Source organism: Salmo trutta, chromosome 28 (genome assembly GCF_901001165.1).
Source record: "Salmo trutta chromosome 28, fSalTru1.1, whole genome shotgun sequence".
Classification (NCBI taxonomy): Eukaryota; Metazoa; Chordata; class Actinopteri; order Salmoniformes; family Salmonidae; genus Salmo; species Salmo trutta.
The window spans coordinates 19,321,125-19,336,073 of record NC_042984.1 but is presented as its reverse complement, the minus strand read 5'-3'; the positions used below and the strand labels follow the sequence as shown (position 1 = coordinate 19,336,073).

At 41.2% G+C, this 14,949-nt stretch overlaps 2 protein-coding genes and 1 non-coding gene across 4 annotated transcripts; 2 read left to right on the top strand and 1 right to left on the bottom strand.

The window, feature by feature from the left end:
- Nucleotides 1-230: 230 nt before the first annotated feature.
- On the top strand, nucleotides 231-5,402 carry LOC115165710 (tumor protein D54). Of its 2 annotated transcripts, XM_029719008.1 has the most exons (9): nucleotides 234-640; nucleotides 1,129-1,244; nucleotides 1,477-1,625; nucleotides 2,074-2,121; nucleotides 2,828-2,929; nucleotides 3,504-3,530; nucleotides 4,249-4,293; nucleotides 4,612-4,660; nucleotides 4,778-5,402. In XM_029719008.1, exons 1-9 carry the CDS (start codon nucleotides 628-630, stop codon nucleotides 4,859-4,861), a joined length of 633 nt encoding a protein of 210 aa, XP_029574868.1. In that variant the 5' UTR covers nucleotides 234-627; the 3' UTR covers nucleotides 4,862-5,402. The 2 variants fall into 2 exon arrangements, with proteins under 2 accessions (XP_029574869.1, XP_029574868.1); XM_029719009.1 differs by lacking the exon at nucleotides 4,249-4,293 and having other exon boundaries at nucleotides 231-640.
- A 115-nt stretch (nucleotides 5,403-5,517) lies between these two features.
- On the bottom strand, nucleotides 5,518-5,589 carry trnae-cuc (transfer RNA glutamic acid (anticodon CUC)). The gene has a single exon. It is a non-coding gene; the product is annotated as a tRNA-Glu (tRNA).
- A 456-nt stretch (nucleotides 5,590-6,045) lies between these two features.
- On the top strand, nucleotides 6,046-9,602 carry ppdpfa (pancreatic progenitor cell differentiation and proliferation factor a). Its single transcript, XM_029719013.1, has 4 exons — nucleotides 6,046-6,239; nucleotides 7,971-8,152; nucleotides 8,398-8,491; nucleotides 8,661-9,602. Exons 2-4 carry the CDS (start codon nucleotides 8,020-8,022, stop codon nucleotides 8,785-8,787), a joined length of 354 nt encoding a protein of 117 aa, XP_029574873.1. The 5' UTR covers nucleotides 6,046-6,239; nucleotides 7,971-8,019; the 3' UTR covers nucleotides 8,788-9,602.
- The last annotated feature ends 5,347 nt before the right edge of the window (nucleotides 9,603-14,949 follow it).

Genomic DNA, 14,949 nt, shown 5'->3' with positions numbered 1-14,949 from the left:
AGGCCTACCGGGACCTTCAAATAAGCCTACACTAGAATATGAAAGGCGGCTTGGTGCATTGATTTTGCCAGTAGATGGAGACAGCCCGTGCTGTGGAATCCTCTGTTTAGCGCCCTCACTCATTTTACCACCTGATGGATATTTTCCCAAAATCCAGCAGTCTGCACAGGTGCCCAAATTGTGTTTCCCGCATTAGCAGCAACGTTCTTACAACATGAATTGGGAAAGTAGTTTATACTGTAAAATAGCATCGATGATCAATGTGGCGCATGTTCTGTATACAAATACCTATTATTTGTTTACCTAACCGGAGCGCACTCCCTATTATCACACACACTCTCACGTGCGGAAGATTAACTCTGATTCTCATAATTACAGGTTGCTTTTTCCTCTTGAATAAGCAACATTACTTTTCCAATAAGACTACATTATAGTGTTTTCTTTGCTTCTCTGTAAATGGCTTAGGTATGTAAACCATTGCGTGAGGCTGGATTTGAGCATAGAGAAGCATTTGAGAGATCTAGTATCGACGAGTAGGGATTGGACTCCATTTAGCAAGAGCAACGTTAGCTTGAACACGGAAAACACGTACCGGGTGAAACTGAGTTTTTCATACGTCTGCAGATCATGAATAGGCAAGGTAAGTCGGTTGCATTTAATTTACTAAGTCTAGATTGTTCAATTGTTTAATTACCAACTGACATCCTACTCAGAATCACGCGGCGAGATACAATACTTTATATTAGACTACCTAGCCTCTACTGCTATGCGTGATTGGCCTCACGCAATGTTATTGTTAGATGTACAGGTAGCCATATAATTCATTACCATGGACAGCGCACTGGGCGAAAATGATTACAACGTACTGGGTCAACAGGGTGGCTGGCCTACATGATGTAGCTACACATTTGTTCAGGACATTTTCAGCCTGTCCTTGTAACGTGGCGTTCATGACTAGACTACATTAATGTATTATTTACTTCATGAAGATGGTTTACTTCATGAAGATGAACTGTATGTTTGAATGGCCAGTAGCTACTGTAATTAATGTCAACAACTGATCAAAAATGTATGCCCAAGCATCTATGGTTTGCATTTCAGACAGTGACATCTATACTCTTTTAAAAGGTTGCAGTGGGGAGAATGTTTCACCAAGGAACATTTCCATTGGAATATCGAGAAATGGTCTGATTAACGGTCTATCAGAGGAAGATGAGGATGATTTAAAGATGGAGCTAGCAAAGGTATTGTTCTCTCTGTGTCTGTCCAACGTTGCCATTTTGTCCAATTCTTTATGTTGTCAAACATTGTCTTACTCATGTATGATGAATGTGTCTCTTAGGATAATACTTTGTAAAGATTTGATTTAGCCTTGTACCCAAATTAATGAAAAAAGACAAGTAATAATTTCCAATCCAATTATTATTACCTCTGGTTCCTTGAAGGTAAACCTTTCTGTCATTTTGTTCTGCTCAGACAGAGGATGAGATGCAGACATTACGGCAGGTGCTCTTGGCCAAAGAGAAATATGTGGTGGACATCAAGAGGCAGCTGGGTATGGGCCCCTTCAGTGAGATTAAACAGAACATGTCCAAAGGCTGGCATGAAGTCCAAACCTCCAACATGTAAGTACTTCCTGTGAGATGCCATCATGATGCCACACTGCTTCAACCACCTATACACCACCACCAGAAACATGTCTTAAAGTAACCTGAGGTATTAGAAAGAGCTTGACAATAATACATCAGATATAGCATCAGAATAGTATCAGAATTGAAGGCATTCCAAAACTGTGAATAGATTTCAAACTAATGAAGAGCCTTTGCAAATGAACCAGGGAGGTTTTGACTCTGACCTAATGTGAGTAAAAGTTGGGCAAAGGTCAAACAACAACCATGCCTGCCAAAGCAGCTATTGTAGCTATTATTATTTCTGGCAGAATGTTGTGGAGAAGCATGCCGCGTCAGCACCCTGTTTTAGCCTGGCGTGATAGTTACTGGGTACTCCTGAAAGGCACACTCATGTTCGGTACTTAGTGTTCTCCAAGATGATAATCTACCTCTGTTTTTACAGATATCTGACTGCCTCAGCTACTCTGGAGGACATCAGCCAATCTAACGCGTGAGTGGTTACTATGTTTACATCCTTCATATGCATTATATCATATAATACAACATAAAGGTCCATATGTTGATTTAACCAAGATGGGGTTTTCCAAAAGTGTTGTTGTTCTCACATGTCAACTAACAAGTAATATGTGGGGACAGCTGATGGGATTTTAAGGTCAACTAGGATCAGATGCCTGTTAATAGCCTGTCTAATAGCCTGTCTTAACACTGGCAGTAGCATTAACACAACAGGTTATGGCTGGCCTGGCCAGGGAGGAAACACTTCACTTGGTGAAAACAGAGGGGGTGGGGGTATCTGGCTATATGCGCTAGGACGGGGGTGAAGATGATGTACGAAAAATGTATGCACTCACATTACAGTACTGTAAGTCACTCCGGATAAGAGCTTCTGCTATATAACTCAAATGTAAATGTCCATCCATGCTCACTCCATTTGTCCAGCTGCTGCTGTTGCTGCACGGAGTTCGTCACTGTGACGTTGTCGCAGAGATTTCCCTTTTTGTTGTTCCAATTCTAAATCTACTTTAAGGAATGTGAGGATGTGGTCGATATATGAATAGAATACCACTTATTGGGTACTTGAACACAGTACCTCAGTGACATCTTGATTGTGAATTGCCCTTTTCAACAATAAAAAAGAAAAAAAGAACTCCTGGCACTTCATATAGTCAACACTCTCTCCCTCTCTGTGTTTCTAGGTATAAGATGACCCATGACACTATTTCTCATGCAGGACAGATCAGCACTGCTGCCATGTCCACAATGGGTGTGGCCTTCACAAGGAGACTGGGAGAAATGAGGTACCCTCAGCCTTCCCTTGACTCTTATATTATCCTCCCATACATCCTCCCATTCTTTCCATCTTCCTTTACCACCTCTAAAACTCATCTGTCCACCATTGGGGCCGCCCTTCATATTCATCATCTCTTTTCTTAATCCGTTAAATTATCCATCCATCTTTTTAATCCAGCTAAATACTGTATATTCAGCTATTTTCATGCAGTTCATCTTCACAGGACACATTTGTTGAGGACAAAGGTTTCTTCTTGCGGACCTGTTTATGAATGCCAGGGAGAAAACAACAGCCTTAATCCAATCAGATCAGCCTGTCTTAGTTGGCAACAATATCTGTTTATCTACTGTACTGTTCCTACAAAGCCTTTAAATTGAGCCTGTGTAAAGGGTAGCTACCGATGTGATGCATTTTTACTTTCCATTAATGGCAAGCACACATACACACACACACACACACACACACACACACTCATACAGCGCAGTGCCAATTTACACCTCCATGTGGCCTCTTGATTACTGTATCTGACCCATCTCTCTATCCCCATCTCTTTCCTGTGACGCTGCACACTTACCGGATAGAGCACTGCCTTTGCCAAGCCCACCTCGGTAAGGATAGTAGGAGTGCCTTGGCCTTCAGTCTACTGCACCAGATTGTCTCACCTCTGAAGCTTTGTGATGATGAAACATCTTGATTTTGATTTGATGTATTCTCAGACTGTTGCATTAGCTTTAGCCTCGGGGTCCAGGCTCCTCGGCCCTGCAATACTATATTACCTTAGACCTGAGTGAACTACCTAAAATAACTAATTAACTATAACTAACTAACTAACTACTGAGTGAAGTGTTGCATTCGTTTAGACCTGAGTGAACTGCTGATAGATGCACGTTAATGTTGCTGACTTTCACCCTTCACCTAATTAAGCTGCTACTGATATTATCTATTGTTCTTGCTCACATGCTGCACTATTGTAGGCCTGTCCTACCACATGCTGTACTGCTGTAGACCTGCCCTACTACATGCTGTACTGCTGTAGACCTGCCCCACTACATGCTGTACTGCTGTATGCCTGCCCTACAACATGCCGTACTGCTGTAGGGCTACCCTACTACATGCTGTACTGCTGTAGGCCTACCCTATTACATGCTGTACTGCTGTAGGCATGCCCTACCACATGCTGTACTGCTGTAGGCCTGTCCTACCACATGCTGTACTACTGTAGGTCTGCCCTACTACATGCTGTACTGCTGTAGGCCTGTCCTACTACATGCTGTACTGCTCTTACTCATCTCTCTTTGTCTCTCTTTCTGCTCTCTGAAACACCAGCCCCTCCTTGGGCCACTCCATCAGTGTGCCTGCTATGAGTATGAGGTAAGACACTGGGCACGCCTGTTTCACTCTCTGACATCCCTGAAATTCTGCACTACTACTACTTCCTGCAGTACCTCCATAGGCGGTGAATGACATTTGAATGATATTAACCTCGTCCCCTGGCTAATTGCAAACAGCGCTTGGGGAGGAAGACTCTGGTGAACGAGATTAGAATTACATTAATGCTGCAAGTAAAAAAAGTTTAATTTAAAGTTACATTTAGTTTGATTTACTTTCAGTGAATCGTTTAACCTGAAATGGTACTGTACCTCAAAGTGATTTCCATTGTTTTAGAGATCATTTATCTTTCTGCCTTAGACATTCCAATACATTCAAGTCCTTTGAAGACATGGTGGGAAGCGTGAAGGTTAGTGTCTGTGTTCTCTCACAATCACAAACAAACACAAAGAACAGAAAATACTGTATTGTCTCGTCTTTGATATTCAATTCCTCATCTCTCTACTGTTTCCTGTCTCTCACACAGAACAAGGTGTCTGGGAGTCGAGGGAATGACGGAAATGTCTCTGGGTTTGGCAGAAGCCCATCTCAGAACAGTGGTTCCTTCTAACATAATCCACCTAATTTTCCCTCTTCCATCTGTAATCTTACTACAGTATATTCCCTTAATCACTTTCACCTGATGACATTGTCCACACTACCCCATCAGACAGTAAACATTTTGTAGGATGTTGATGAATGAATAAATGACCAAATACACTTTCTATGGATTCCGTGTGGGCTATGCAGAGATATTTAACTTTTTTGTTGTTGTTGGAGTGGGGTGGGAGAGATTTAAAATGTCATACTGTGAATTGAATGTCATCAAGGTACAAATGTTTTTCTACAATTTTATAGAATGTAGCTTCAGTTGTGAGATAGGAGTAATGCATTTTGTATATCTTTGTCAGTGTTGGTTCCAACCATTCATTCATTTAAAATGTTAAATAGTATTTCCAATATCCAGCTATTTATATTGTCCTGTTGATTGAAGGAAAATAGTACTGTTAGCTTATATCCTGCTACTGCATTCTAAGAACATAACAATCCCAAATGTGCAGTGAAGTATTTTTGTACTTTGAGAATTTTTAATTAAAACGTATTAGATGTGGTCTGGTCTCATGTGTAATGATTTTGGATAACATAACTTACGGTTAGCATAACGAGATACATAAACGTGATTATTGCTGTTTCACAGTGACAGTCATTTCTGTAAAATAAAATGTATTCCCTGACCGGGAATCGAACCCGGGCCGCGGCGGTGAGAGCGCCGAATCCTAACCACTAGACCACCAGGGAAGGCTCAAAACGATGATTACAATATCGTTTTTTAGCTTGAACATCCGAAGATATTAGACAGTTGACAGGAACAATTGTTACACTAGTCTGATTCCAATCATCTTACAAACACTGAAAATAAAAATTCTGATAAGGACATCATGGCATATGTTCTGCTAGAGTTATGATTCATTCCTAAATGCAAAATTCCACGCCATAGCTAGAAAACCAAATTAAAACAGTGAATCAGAACTTTCACTGCGTTAAAGTTCGCTGACTTATGCTCAGTTCTTCGTGTTGTTTATTGTTTCCACAGAATTGACGTGGCAAGGGCATTGCAAGCAATGATTGTGATATCATTGATTGCAACGCATATTTGTGCTTGCCTTGCCTGGTGCGAACGCTGTATAAAAGTGCCCTGTCCACGCCCATGAGCAGCTCGTCCAGAAGGCGTCATATCCTGCACTGTATAAAGCTACCTGCCTTTCGCTCTTCAGTAGCCTGCCTATTCCTACACGAACCACACCATAAAGACCTTGAAGGGTCCTTTCAGAGAATATACCCACAAATAGGCAATAATAGTCCTTTAGTGTAATTCACTGATCTTTGCCAACCGACCCTCATCCTCAATCCTTTGTTGTTTTTCAGCATCACCAACGCCAAATAAAAAGGTAAGTTTGATTTGATTGCTTTTAGATTAAGGCAAACAATATGGTCCTCTGACTATGCCATCTTCAATGTCAATTGTATAACCTATATTGTCTAATAATGGACAATGTGTTTTCAAGCCTATATATTGACCTATTAAAGAAAGAGCTATGGTACTAAATTATAGATATATATTTTTACCTGGCACAAATCATTACAAATGCACATTTCACATTGTCTTTAATAATGTAATTTGCATCTACATTTTATCTGGATGGTCTGTTGTTTATCATGCACCTGCCAGTGCCACTGTCTATTGTGCTGCACGTGAGGTTAAATTGTATTGCTGCTGGCATGGTCTTTGCTCCCCAGGATCCTTGGGACTTCCCTACTCTAACCCTTACCCTAACCATAACCTAACCTTAACCCTTACCTCAACCATTTTACATTTCAACTTCAATAGGGTAGGGACATCCCAAAGAACCTGGGATAGCACAGACCCTGTTGGCATGAATCAAATCACATTTTATTGGTCTGTACATATACTTTGCAGATGTAATCACAGGTGCAGTGAAACGCTTATGTTTCTACCTCCAACAGTGCGCTAATACCTAACAATATAGACACATACAAACAATATCAGAATGAGCAATGTCGGAGTCCAGAATATAAATATATATGTATATACAGTATGGACAGTATATACAGTTTGGACAGTATATGAATATAAAAGGTGTGTACAGCAGTAGTTATAAGGGTTGAGCCTTGACTAGAATACAGTAAAACAGTATGAATATAATGTGTAATGCAGATGCACATTCACACACATCTAATGTGCCCCACAGCAGTAAACATTTATTTCAACTTTATTTTTCCACTGTGTGAAGGGAATTGGTTTATCCTTGAGATGTTTTTTTTGCAACTGCCTACGTAGCACAGACGATAATTAGGCTGGCAATCCCCAGCCATCTGGACTAGAGCTTCTGTCCTGTTTGGACCGGTTTGGACATGATAGAACTGACTTAGCATCGAACATGTAATCATGAGATTGCTTCTCAGTAAACTATTCACTTTTGCTTATAGTAATGTAGTTTGGTTGGGGAGTAAAATCACATTTTTGGCATGTTTCATTCCACTGCAGTGTTTGAGATGTCAGTGTGAGTGTTTACCACAGTTGAACTGTTGGCAACCTTTCTCTTAGAAAAAGGTTTTTGATTCCTCTATAGTCCTGCTTACTGCTAATTCTGTTTTTCGAGTGGCTTAGTCAGTACCTTAGAGGTCCTGTAGCGGCTAGCCCCAGTGTTGAGGCCTGCCACGCACCTAGCCGGTGCACAGCACTCTGTTTCCTGGCTAGGTTCCCGGAAGTTGGGACATTATACATGCAAACCCCGGCCCCGCACTGTCCAGTTATTTTCAGAACATGGTGTTGAAATCAGACTCTCAACTGTTGACCTCTATCACCTCTCTAAGCCAACAGTGAGACCTGCCTATAATAGGCTAATGATAGGCTTCTGTTAATGGATGATGCTAGTAATCATGAAATAGGTCATCAATTTGCACAAAGGCTTTTGCACAGCTTTTTGTCTATGTTCAGGATGTTGTGTTATGGAACATTCAGTGAGATCTAGCATGCAGCATTCATAGACAATATTATTTGGCTCATCCCAGTATCACTTGCCTCTGCTTGCAAGGTTCCTGTTTCCACACTCGTAATAACCCATTCTTTTCTCTCTCCTTTCCTCTCTCTCCCTAAGGTTTCCCATCTTCCATCTTTGAGCGTTTTTGAAGGAAAGGTCGAAGAAAATGGCAGCAATTCCATCTACCGGCTCTCTCATCGCCACCCATGATTACTACAGAAGGCGCATAGGATCCACCTCTAGCAACAGCTCTTGTGGCAGTTCTGAGTACGCTGGCGAAGTCATTCCACACCCTCCAGGTACAGATGATCAGATAACTGCAACAGTGCCTCTGAAATGGCACCCTATTCTCTATATAGTGCACTACTTTCGACCAGGGCCCTTGGGGCTCTGGTCAAATGTAGTGCACTATGTAAGGAATAGGGTGCCATTTCAGACAACTCTCACTCTGACAAATGCCTTTAATTAGGAACATATCCTCTATCTCTCTGTGCAACTTGATCTGACCAGGTTCCTAATCTTCCTTTTGTATTATTCTTCTCAGGTCTGCAGAGACAGGACTCTGGTCACTGGTGGTCTTCTTTCTTCTTTGCAAACAAACAGAACCAGCCTGGCAGCATGGTTGGATCTGAACAGAAGTGAGTTCACTAACCTAAGAGTCACATAAATGGATCAAATCCATGCATGGTTTAAATGTTGTGCTTGATTTCTCCTTTCTTTGTAAAATGTCTAATTTTGAGTAACCAGTTGTTAGGCCTAATTGTAGCCATGTACCTCTGTCTAAACAATATTTCCCTCTTGTTGCAGGAGTGGAACATACACGGTGAACAATGGTCAGGTGACTTGTATTGCCAGGGAGATGGTGTTGAAGAGGCAGCTCAGTGAAAGCAGCGACTCTGGGAAGATGGAACATGGGAGCCCACCACCCTCCTAATTCCTTCTCCTCAACACCCAACATCCCACTCCTCACCACCCCCATGGAGATTGAGGCAGCGGAGACTACTTTTTTTTTTACCTTTTAATGATGGAGGCTGCTTTTCCTCCCTCTTTGTTTAAAAATAATATATTCTATCTTTTTATAATTAAAGACTAAAAAAGCCAAACAAAAAGTTTTTTCCCCAGTGTCTGTCTGATATCATGCTTTTTGCTGTTAAATAAATCAAAGTATTTAATACTTTTTTTCTTGAATTGTATTAAATATTTCCCTTAATATTTTAGTTTATTTAAAGTTTACACACAGAAAAGATTAGGGCAGAAATTGCTCTCTAGTTATTTCCCCTGATTAGCCTAGTTAGTGAGAAAGTGTAGTTTATAATAACTTACTTTCTATAACAAGAGTGAATATTCCTATAACTCATAGCCACTATATTGAACATGTGAAGTGTCCATGGCTCTGATGATCGGGGATAGACAGACTTTAGAAGGAGCAGTTCTGTCATCCACAATATGTAACCCGATAACAATCCTGAGAACTCCATTGTCAGGTTTGTTGATGTCATTACTGATGTGTAGTATCTGTATTACAACATGCTGCCAGCCAGTGTTGATGTACTTGCTGAATGGAATTAACCCGGTTAGGCTGCAATGTGATTAGCAACAGCTAATTGATAAAGACGATGGCTTATATAATACATTACACCTGTTCTGTTCTGAAATATAGATCAAGGACCTGTGGAACATTCTGCGTTACTGCGGTCATTCACATTGTTTCGCACAATCTCTTGGGGATAAAAGTGAATGTCGACTATATTTTTGATACAGTCTTTCTATGATCTCAACGTATTGGCATGGTGGAGTCAACACTTAGTTATATCAACAAGGATGCAATAAAATACACTTTCAGGATTGTTCATTAAAGCACAGAGTTAATGGGAAGAGTTCACTAGTTTTACACTGACTGAATTCATCAACAATGTTTACTCCCAGTTACTGTAGTTAACCATTTAATTGAACCTACTGTATAGTTACACAAGTTATTCTCATTGAGATAAAATCTATTTAGCAAAAGAGACCTGTAGACATGGCTCTTACATACAGGCTACATACAGCTGAAGTCACAAGTTTACATACACCTTAGCCAAATACATTAAAACTCAGTTTTTCACAATTCCTGACATTTAATCCCTGTCTTAGGTCAGTTGGGATCACCACTTTATTTTAAGAATGTGAAATGTCAGAATAATAGTAGAGAGAATTATTTATTTCAGCTTTTATTTCTTTCATCACATTCCCAGTGGGTCAGAAGTTTACATACACTCAAATAGTATTTGGTAGCATTGCCTTTAAATTGTTTAACTTGGGTCAAACATTTCGGGTAGGCTTCCACAAACTTCCCACAACATGCAACTTGCAAGCCTCCCCCTTTTTCCTCCAAATATCACGATGATCATTATGGCCAAACAGTTATATTTTTGTTTCATGAGACCAGGGGACATTTCTCCAAAAAGTACGATCTTTGTCCCCATGTGCAGTTGCAAACCGTAGTCTGGCTTTTTTATGGCGGTTTTGGAGCAGTGGCTTCTTCCTTGCTGAGCGGCCTTTCAGGTTATGTCGATATAGGACTCGTTTTACTGTGGATATAGATACATTTGTACCTCTTTCCTCCAGCATCTTCACAAGGTCATTTGCTGTTGTTCTGGGATTGATTTGCACTTTTCGCACCAAAGTACGTTCATTTCTAGTAGACAGAACGCGTCTCCTTCCTGAGCGGTATGACGGCTGCGTGGTCCCATGGTGTTTATGCTTGCGTACTATTGTTTGTACAGATGAACGTGGTACCTTCAGGTCTTTGGAAATTGCTCCCAAATATGAACCAGACTTGTGGAGGTCTACAATTTTTTTCTGAGGTCTTGGCTGATTTCTTTTGATTTTCCCATGATGTCAAGCAAAGAGGCACTGAGTTTGAAGGTAGGCCCTGAAATACATCCACAGGTACACCTCCAATTGACTCAAATGATGTCAATTAGCTTATCAGAAGCTTCTAAAGCCATGACATAATTTTCTGGAATTTTCCAAGCTGTTTAAAGGCACAGTCAACTTAGTGTATGTAAACTTCTGGACTACTGGAATTGTGATACAGTGAATTATATGTGAAATAATCTGTCAGTAAACAATTGTTGGAAAAATGACTTGTGTCGTGCACAAAGTAGACGTCCTAACCGACTTGCCAAAACTATAGCTTGTTAACAAGAAATTTGTGGAGTGGTTGAAAATGAGTTTTAACGACTCCAACCTAAGTGTATGTAAACTCCCGACTTCAACTGTATATACATGTTAGATGTTGTGACATAGCCTACAGTACATGTTGTGATGCACAGTGTGATATGTATAGCACCAAATAGTTATTGCAGTCACTTAAGCATTTCATTTATGCATGGAAGATATTCTGTGCGCATGCACAATACAGTTTCACGTTCTTGCCATGCTGACAGATCTATAACTGGAGAGGAATCAACAATCTGTCAACATTGGAGTTGATAGAGCAGGTGCATGTGTCTTGAACCGGATTAACCAAACACCAAATCTGTGTAAAAATATATACAATCTCCAAAAAACAGTAGTTGTTTTGTTTTGCATACTGACCGTGAAACTAAACAGAAAAAAATACGGTTTGAGAAGCCACTGTACAACCGAGAGAGCTTTAACAACAGAATCTTGAAGTTATCTTACTCAGCCACTGGATCACAGGAAATGAACATAACAGGCCAGAAAAACAGTCGGAGCAATCCTTATTAACCGTTTAAAACGGGTTCAAAAACAATAACCTGGAACAAAACTAAACATGTGACTGACAAAGATTGTTCAGAGCACCTGACCTGTGTCAATGTGTGATTTAAAGACTAAGCACCTGAATACCATTGCCTCAACAAACACCATAACCTTCAACAAATACACTCAACGCCCCCTTCCCCCTGCCCTCCCTGTTGCTGTTCCTGACTTAGCATTTCTAATTATATTCCAGACTCTAAATCTGGCACACCTACAGACATGGGAATCTCACATCCAGCACACGCATGGTCCGAGCATGTGCTGTGACTGGCACTCCTTATTTTACCTCAGAGGACAGAGGATATTGTAGGTTACCCTGCTCAAAGTTTAGGGGAGCACAGTAGGTGAGAAAGAAAGAGAGGGGGGGGGTCGAGAGATAGAGAGAGAGACACAAATATCACTTTCACTACCGTATGAAAGGGCGAGAGGTAAAGACAAACAGACAGAGAAACAGACATTACCTAAAGTGGGTAAGAGGTGAGTGGTCTCAGGTTGGGCCTTGTGTGGCAGCAGGCCCGGTAGTCCCGGATAGACAGTCCCTCATCATGGGCTCAGTGATATAAGGGGAATCTGGGGCAAACCTAAAGCAGCTGCCTGGCCAAGTCTGAGCTGTGACCCACTAAATCAAATCAAATCAAATGTATTTATACAGCCCTTCTTACATCAGCTGATATCTCAAAGTGCTGTACAGAAACCCAGCCTAAAACCCCAAACAGCAAGAAATGCAGGTGTAGAAGCACAGTGGCTAGGAAAAACTCCCTAGAAAGGCCAAAACCTAGGAAGAACCTAGAGAGGAACCAGGCTATGAGGGGTGGCCAGTCCTCTTCTGGCTGTGCCGGGTGGAGATTATAACAGCACATGGCCTAGATGTTCAAATGTTCATAAATGACCAGCATTGTCAAATAATAATAATCATAGTAGTTGTTGAGGGTGCAACAAGTCAGTAACACAAGAGTAAGTGTCAATTGGCTTTTTCATAGCCGATCTTTGAGAGTATCTCTACCGCTCCTGCTGTCTCTAGAGAGTTGAAAACAGCAGGTCTGGGACAGGTAGCACGTCCGGTGAACAGGTCAGGGTTCCATAGCTGCAGTAGATCTAGCTGCACTAGATCTACTGAGCTAGAATGCAGCCTCCAAACTTTCACAGTAGAGTTGGGAGGTGGAGGAATGGAGGGGATGTGGGATGACGGGGTTCTCCACATCACACAGAATATTACAGTAACATGGAGTCTATTAGGAGTGGGACACAGCGTTAATATTACTCTGGTTGGGTGTTTTTTTGTATTTTTTATTAATTATTTGTGTACTTGTTTGACATTTTACTGCATATTGTCACGTCCTGACCAGTAGAGGGTGTAGTTGGGTCAGGACGTGGCAGAAGAGTCTGTGTGTTTTTGTTGTTTCATTAATTTTGGCCGTGTGACTTCCAATCAGGCACAGCTGTAGAGGGTTGTGGCTGATTGGGAGTCACACATAAGTTGCCTACTTTGCCTTTTGGTGTTGTGGGGAATTGTTGTGTGCACTGCGTTTGTTGGAGCCTGCCACACTGTTGCTGTTGTGAGTATTGTTTGTTTTTGTTTTTTTTTCTCTCAAGTGGATACCTTACATGTTTTTATCAGTAATAAACATGAGTGTCCACAATCCCGCTGCGCTTTGGTCCTCCTTTCCTCAACACAAAGAAGAACGTGACACATATTTAGAAGCTAGTAACATAAGCATTTTGCTACACCCGCTATAACATCTGCTAAACTGTGTATGTAACAAATAAATGTTGATATGATTTGTTCGGGTAAGGGTTAAGGTTGAACTGGGATGTAGACATGAAGCTAGGGTTAGAGTTAGGGTTGAGATTAGTGTTAGGTTGAACTGGGATGTAGACATAAAGCTAGGGTTAGACTTAGGGTTGAGATTAGTGTTAGGTTGAACTGGGATGTAGACATGAAGCTAGGGTTAGAGTTAGGGTTGAGATTAGTGTTAGGTTGAACTGGGATGTAGACATGAAGCTAGGGTTAGAGTTAGGGTTGAGATTAGTGTTAGGTTGAACTGGGATGTACCCATGAAGCTAGGGTTAGAGTTAGGGTTGAGATTAGTGTTAGGTTGAACTGGGATGTAGACATGAAGCTAGGGTTAGAGTTAGGGTTGAGATTAGTGTTAGGTTGAACTGGGATGTAGACATAAAGCTAGGGTTAGACTTAGGGTTGAGATTAGTGTTAGGTTGAACTGGGATGTAGACATGAAGCTAGGGTTAGACTTAGCGTTGAGATTAGTGTTAGAGCTGAACTGGGATGTCGACATAAAGCTAGGGTTAGAGTTAGGGTTGAGATTAGTGTTAAGGTTGAACTGGGATGTAGACATGAAGCTAGGGTTAGAGTTAGGGTTGAGATTAGTGTTAGGTTGAACTGGGATGTAGACATGAAGCTAGGGTTAGAGTTAGGGTTGAGATTAGTGTTAGGTTGAACTGGGATGTAGACATAAAGCTAGGGTTAGACTTAGGGTTGAGATTAGTGTTAGGTTGAACTGGGATGTAGACATGAAGCTAGGGTTAGACTTAGCGTTGAGATTAGTGTTAGAGCTGAACTGGGATGTCGACATAAAGCTAGGGTTAGAGTTAGGGTTGAGATTAGTGTTAAGGTTGAACTGGGATGTAGACATGAAGCTAGGGTTAGAGTTAGGGTTGAGATTAGTGCTAAGTTGAACTGGGATGTAGACATGAAGCTAGGGTTAGAGTTAGGGTTGAGATTAGTGTTAGGTTGAACTGGGATGTGGACATGAAGCTAGGGTTAGACTTAGGGTTGAGATTAGTGTTAGGGTTGAACTGGGATGTAGACATGAAGCTAGGGTTAGACTTAGGGTTGAGATTAGTGTTAGGGTTGAACTGGGATGTGGACACGAAGCTAGGATTAGAGTTAGGGTTGAGGTTAGTGTTAGGATGGAACTGGGATATGGACATGAAGCTAGGGTAAGGGTTAGGGTTAGGTTTAAGGCTAAAGCCAAGGCCAAGGTCAGGATGTTCTCCCCTTTAACCCTTTAAACAGAATAAACCAGTAACCTATAGGTATTATGAGTAGGAAAGAACATTGTTTGTATCACTGTCTCAGTTGGTTTGTGGTTAGGGTCACCAAATTCTGAACGCAGGGAGAATGTTTACACACTGGGATCATGTATTGAGTATTTGCACGTGTCCCAATGTGAAATTCCAACATAAACACAGAGATCCCGGAAGTGACTGATGATTGATAAGCTCAGTTACATCTTTACGCAACAACAACAGAGGGCTCCTGGCAGTAAACTACCACTCAGGTCACCTCCATACGTTTCTGGGAAACTCA

Excerpts from the sequence above, each read along its gene's own strand:
- LOC115165710 (XM_029719008.1), top strand. Across the intron at positions 3,531-4,248 it reads CCTTTGCCAAGCCCACCTCG|CCCCTCCTTGGGCCACTCCA; the intron begins GTAAGGATAGTA and ends CTGAAACACCAG. Across the intron at positions 4,661-4,777 it reads ACATGGTGGGAAGCGTGAAG|AACAAGGTGTCTGGGAGTCG; the intron begins GTTAGTGTCTGT and ends TCTCTCACACAG.
- ppdpfa (XM_029719013.1), top strand. The coding sequence starts at position 8,020 with ATGGCAGCAATTCCATCTACCGGCTCTCTCATCGCCACCCATGATTAC. Across the intron at positions 8,153-8,397 it reads AGTCATTCCACACCCTCCAG|GTCTGCAGAGACAGGACTCT; the intron begins GTACAGATGATC and ends TATTCTTCTCAG. Across the intron at positions 8,492-8,660 it reads ATGGTTGGATCTGAACAGAA|GAGTGGAACATACACGGTGA; the intron begins GTGAGTTCACTA and ends CTCTTGTTGCAG.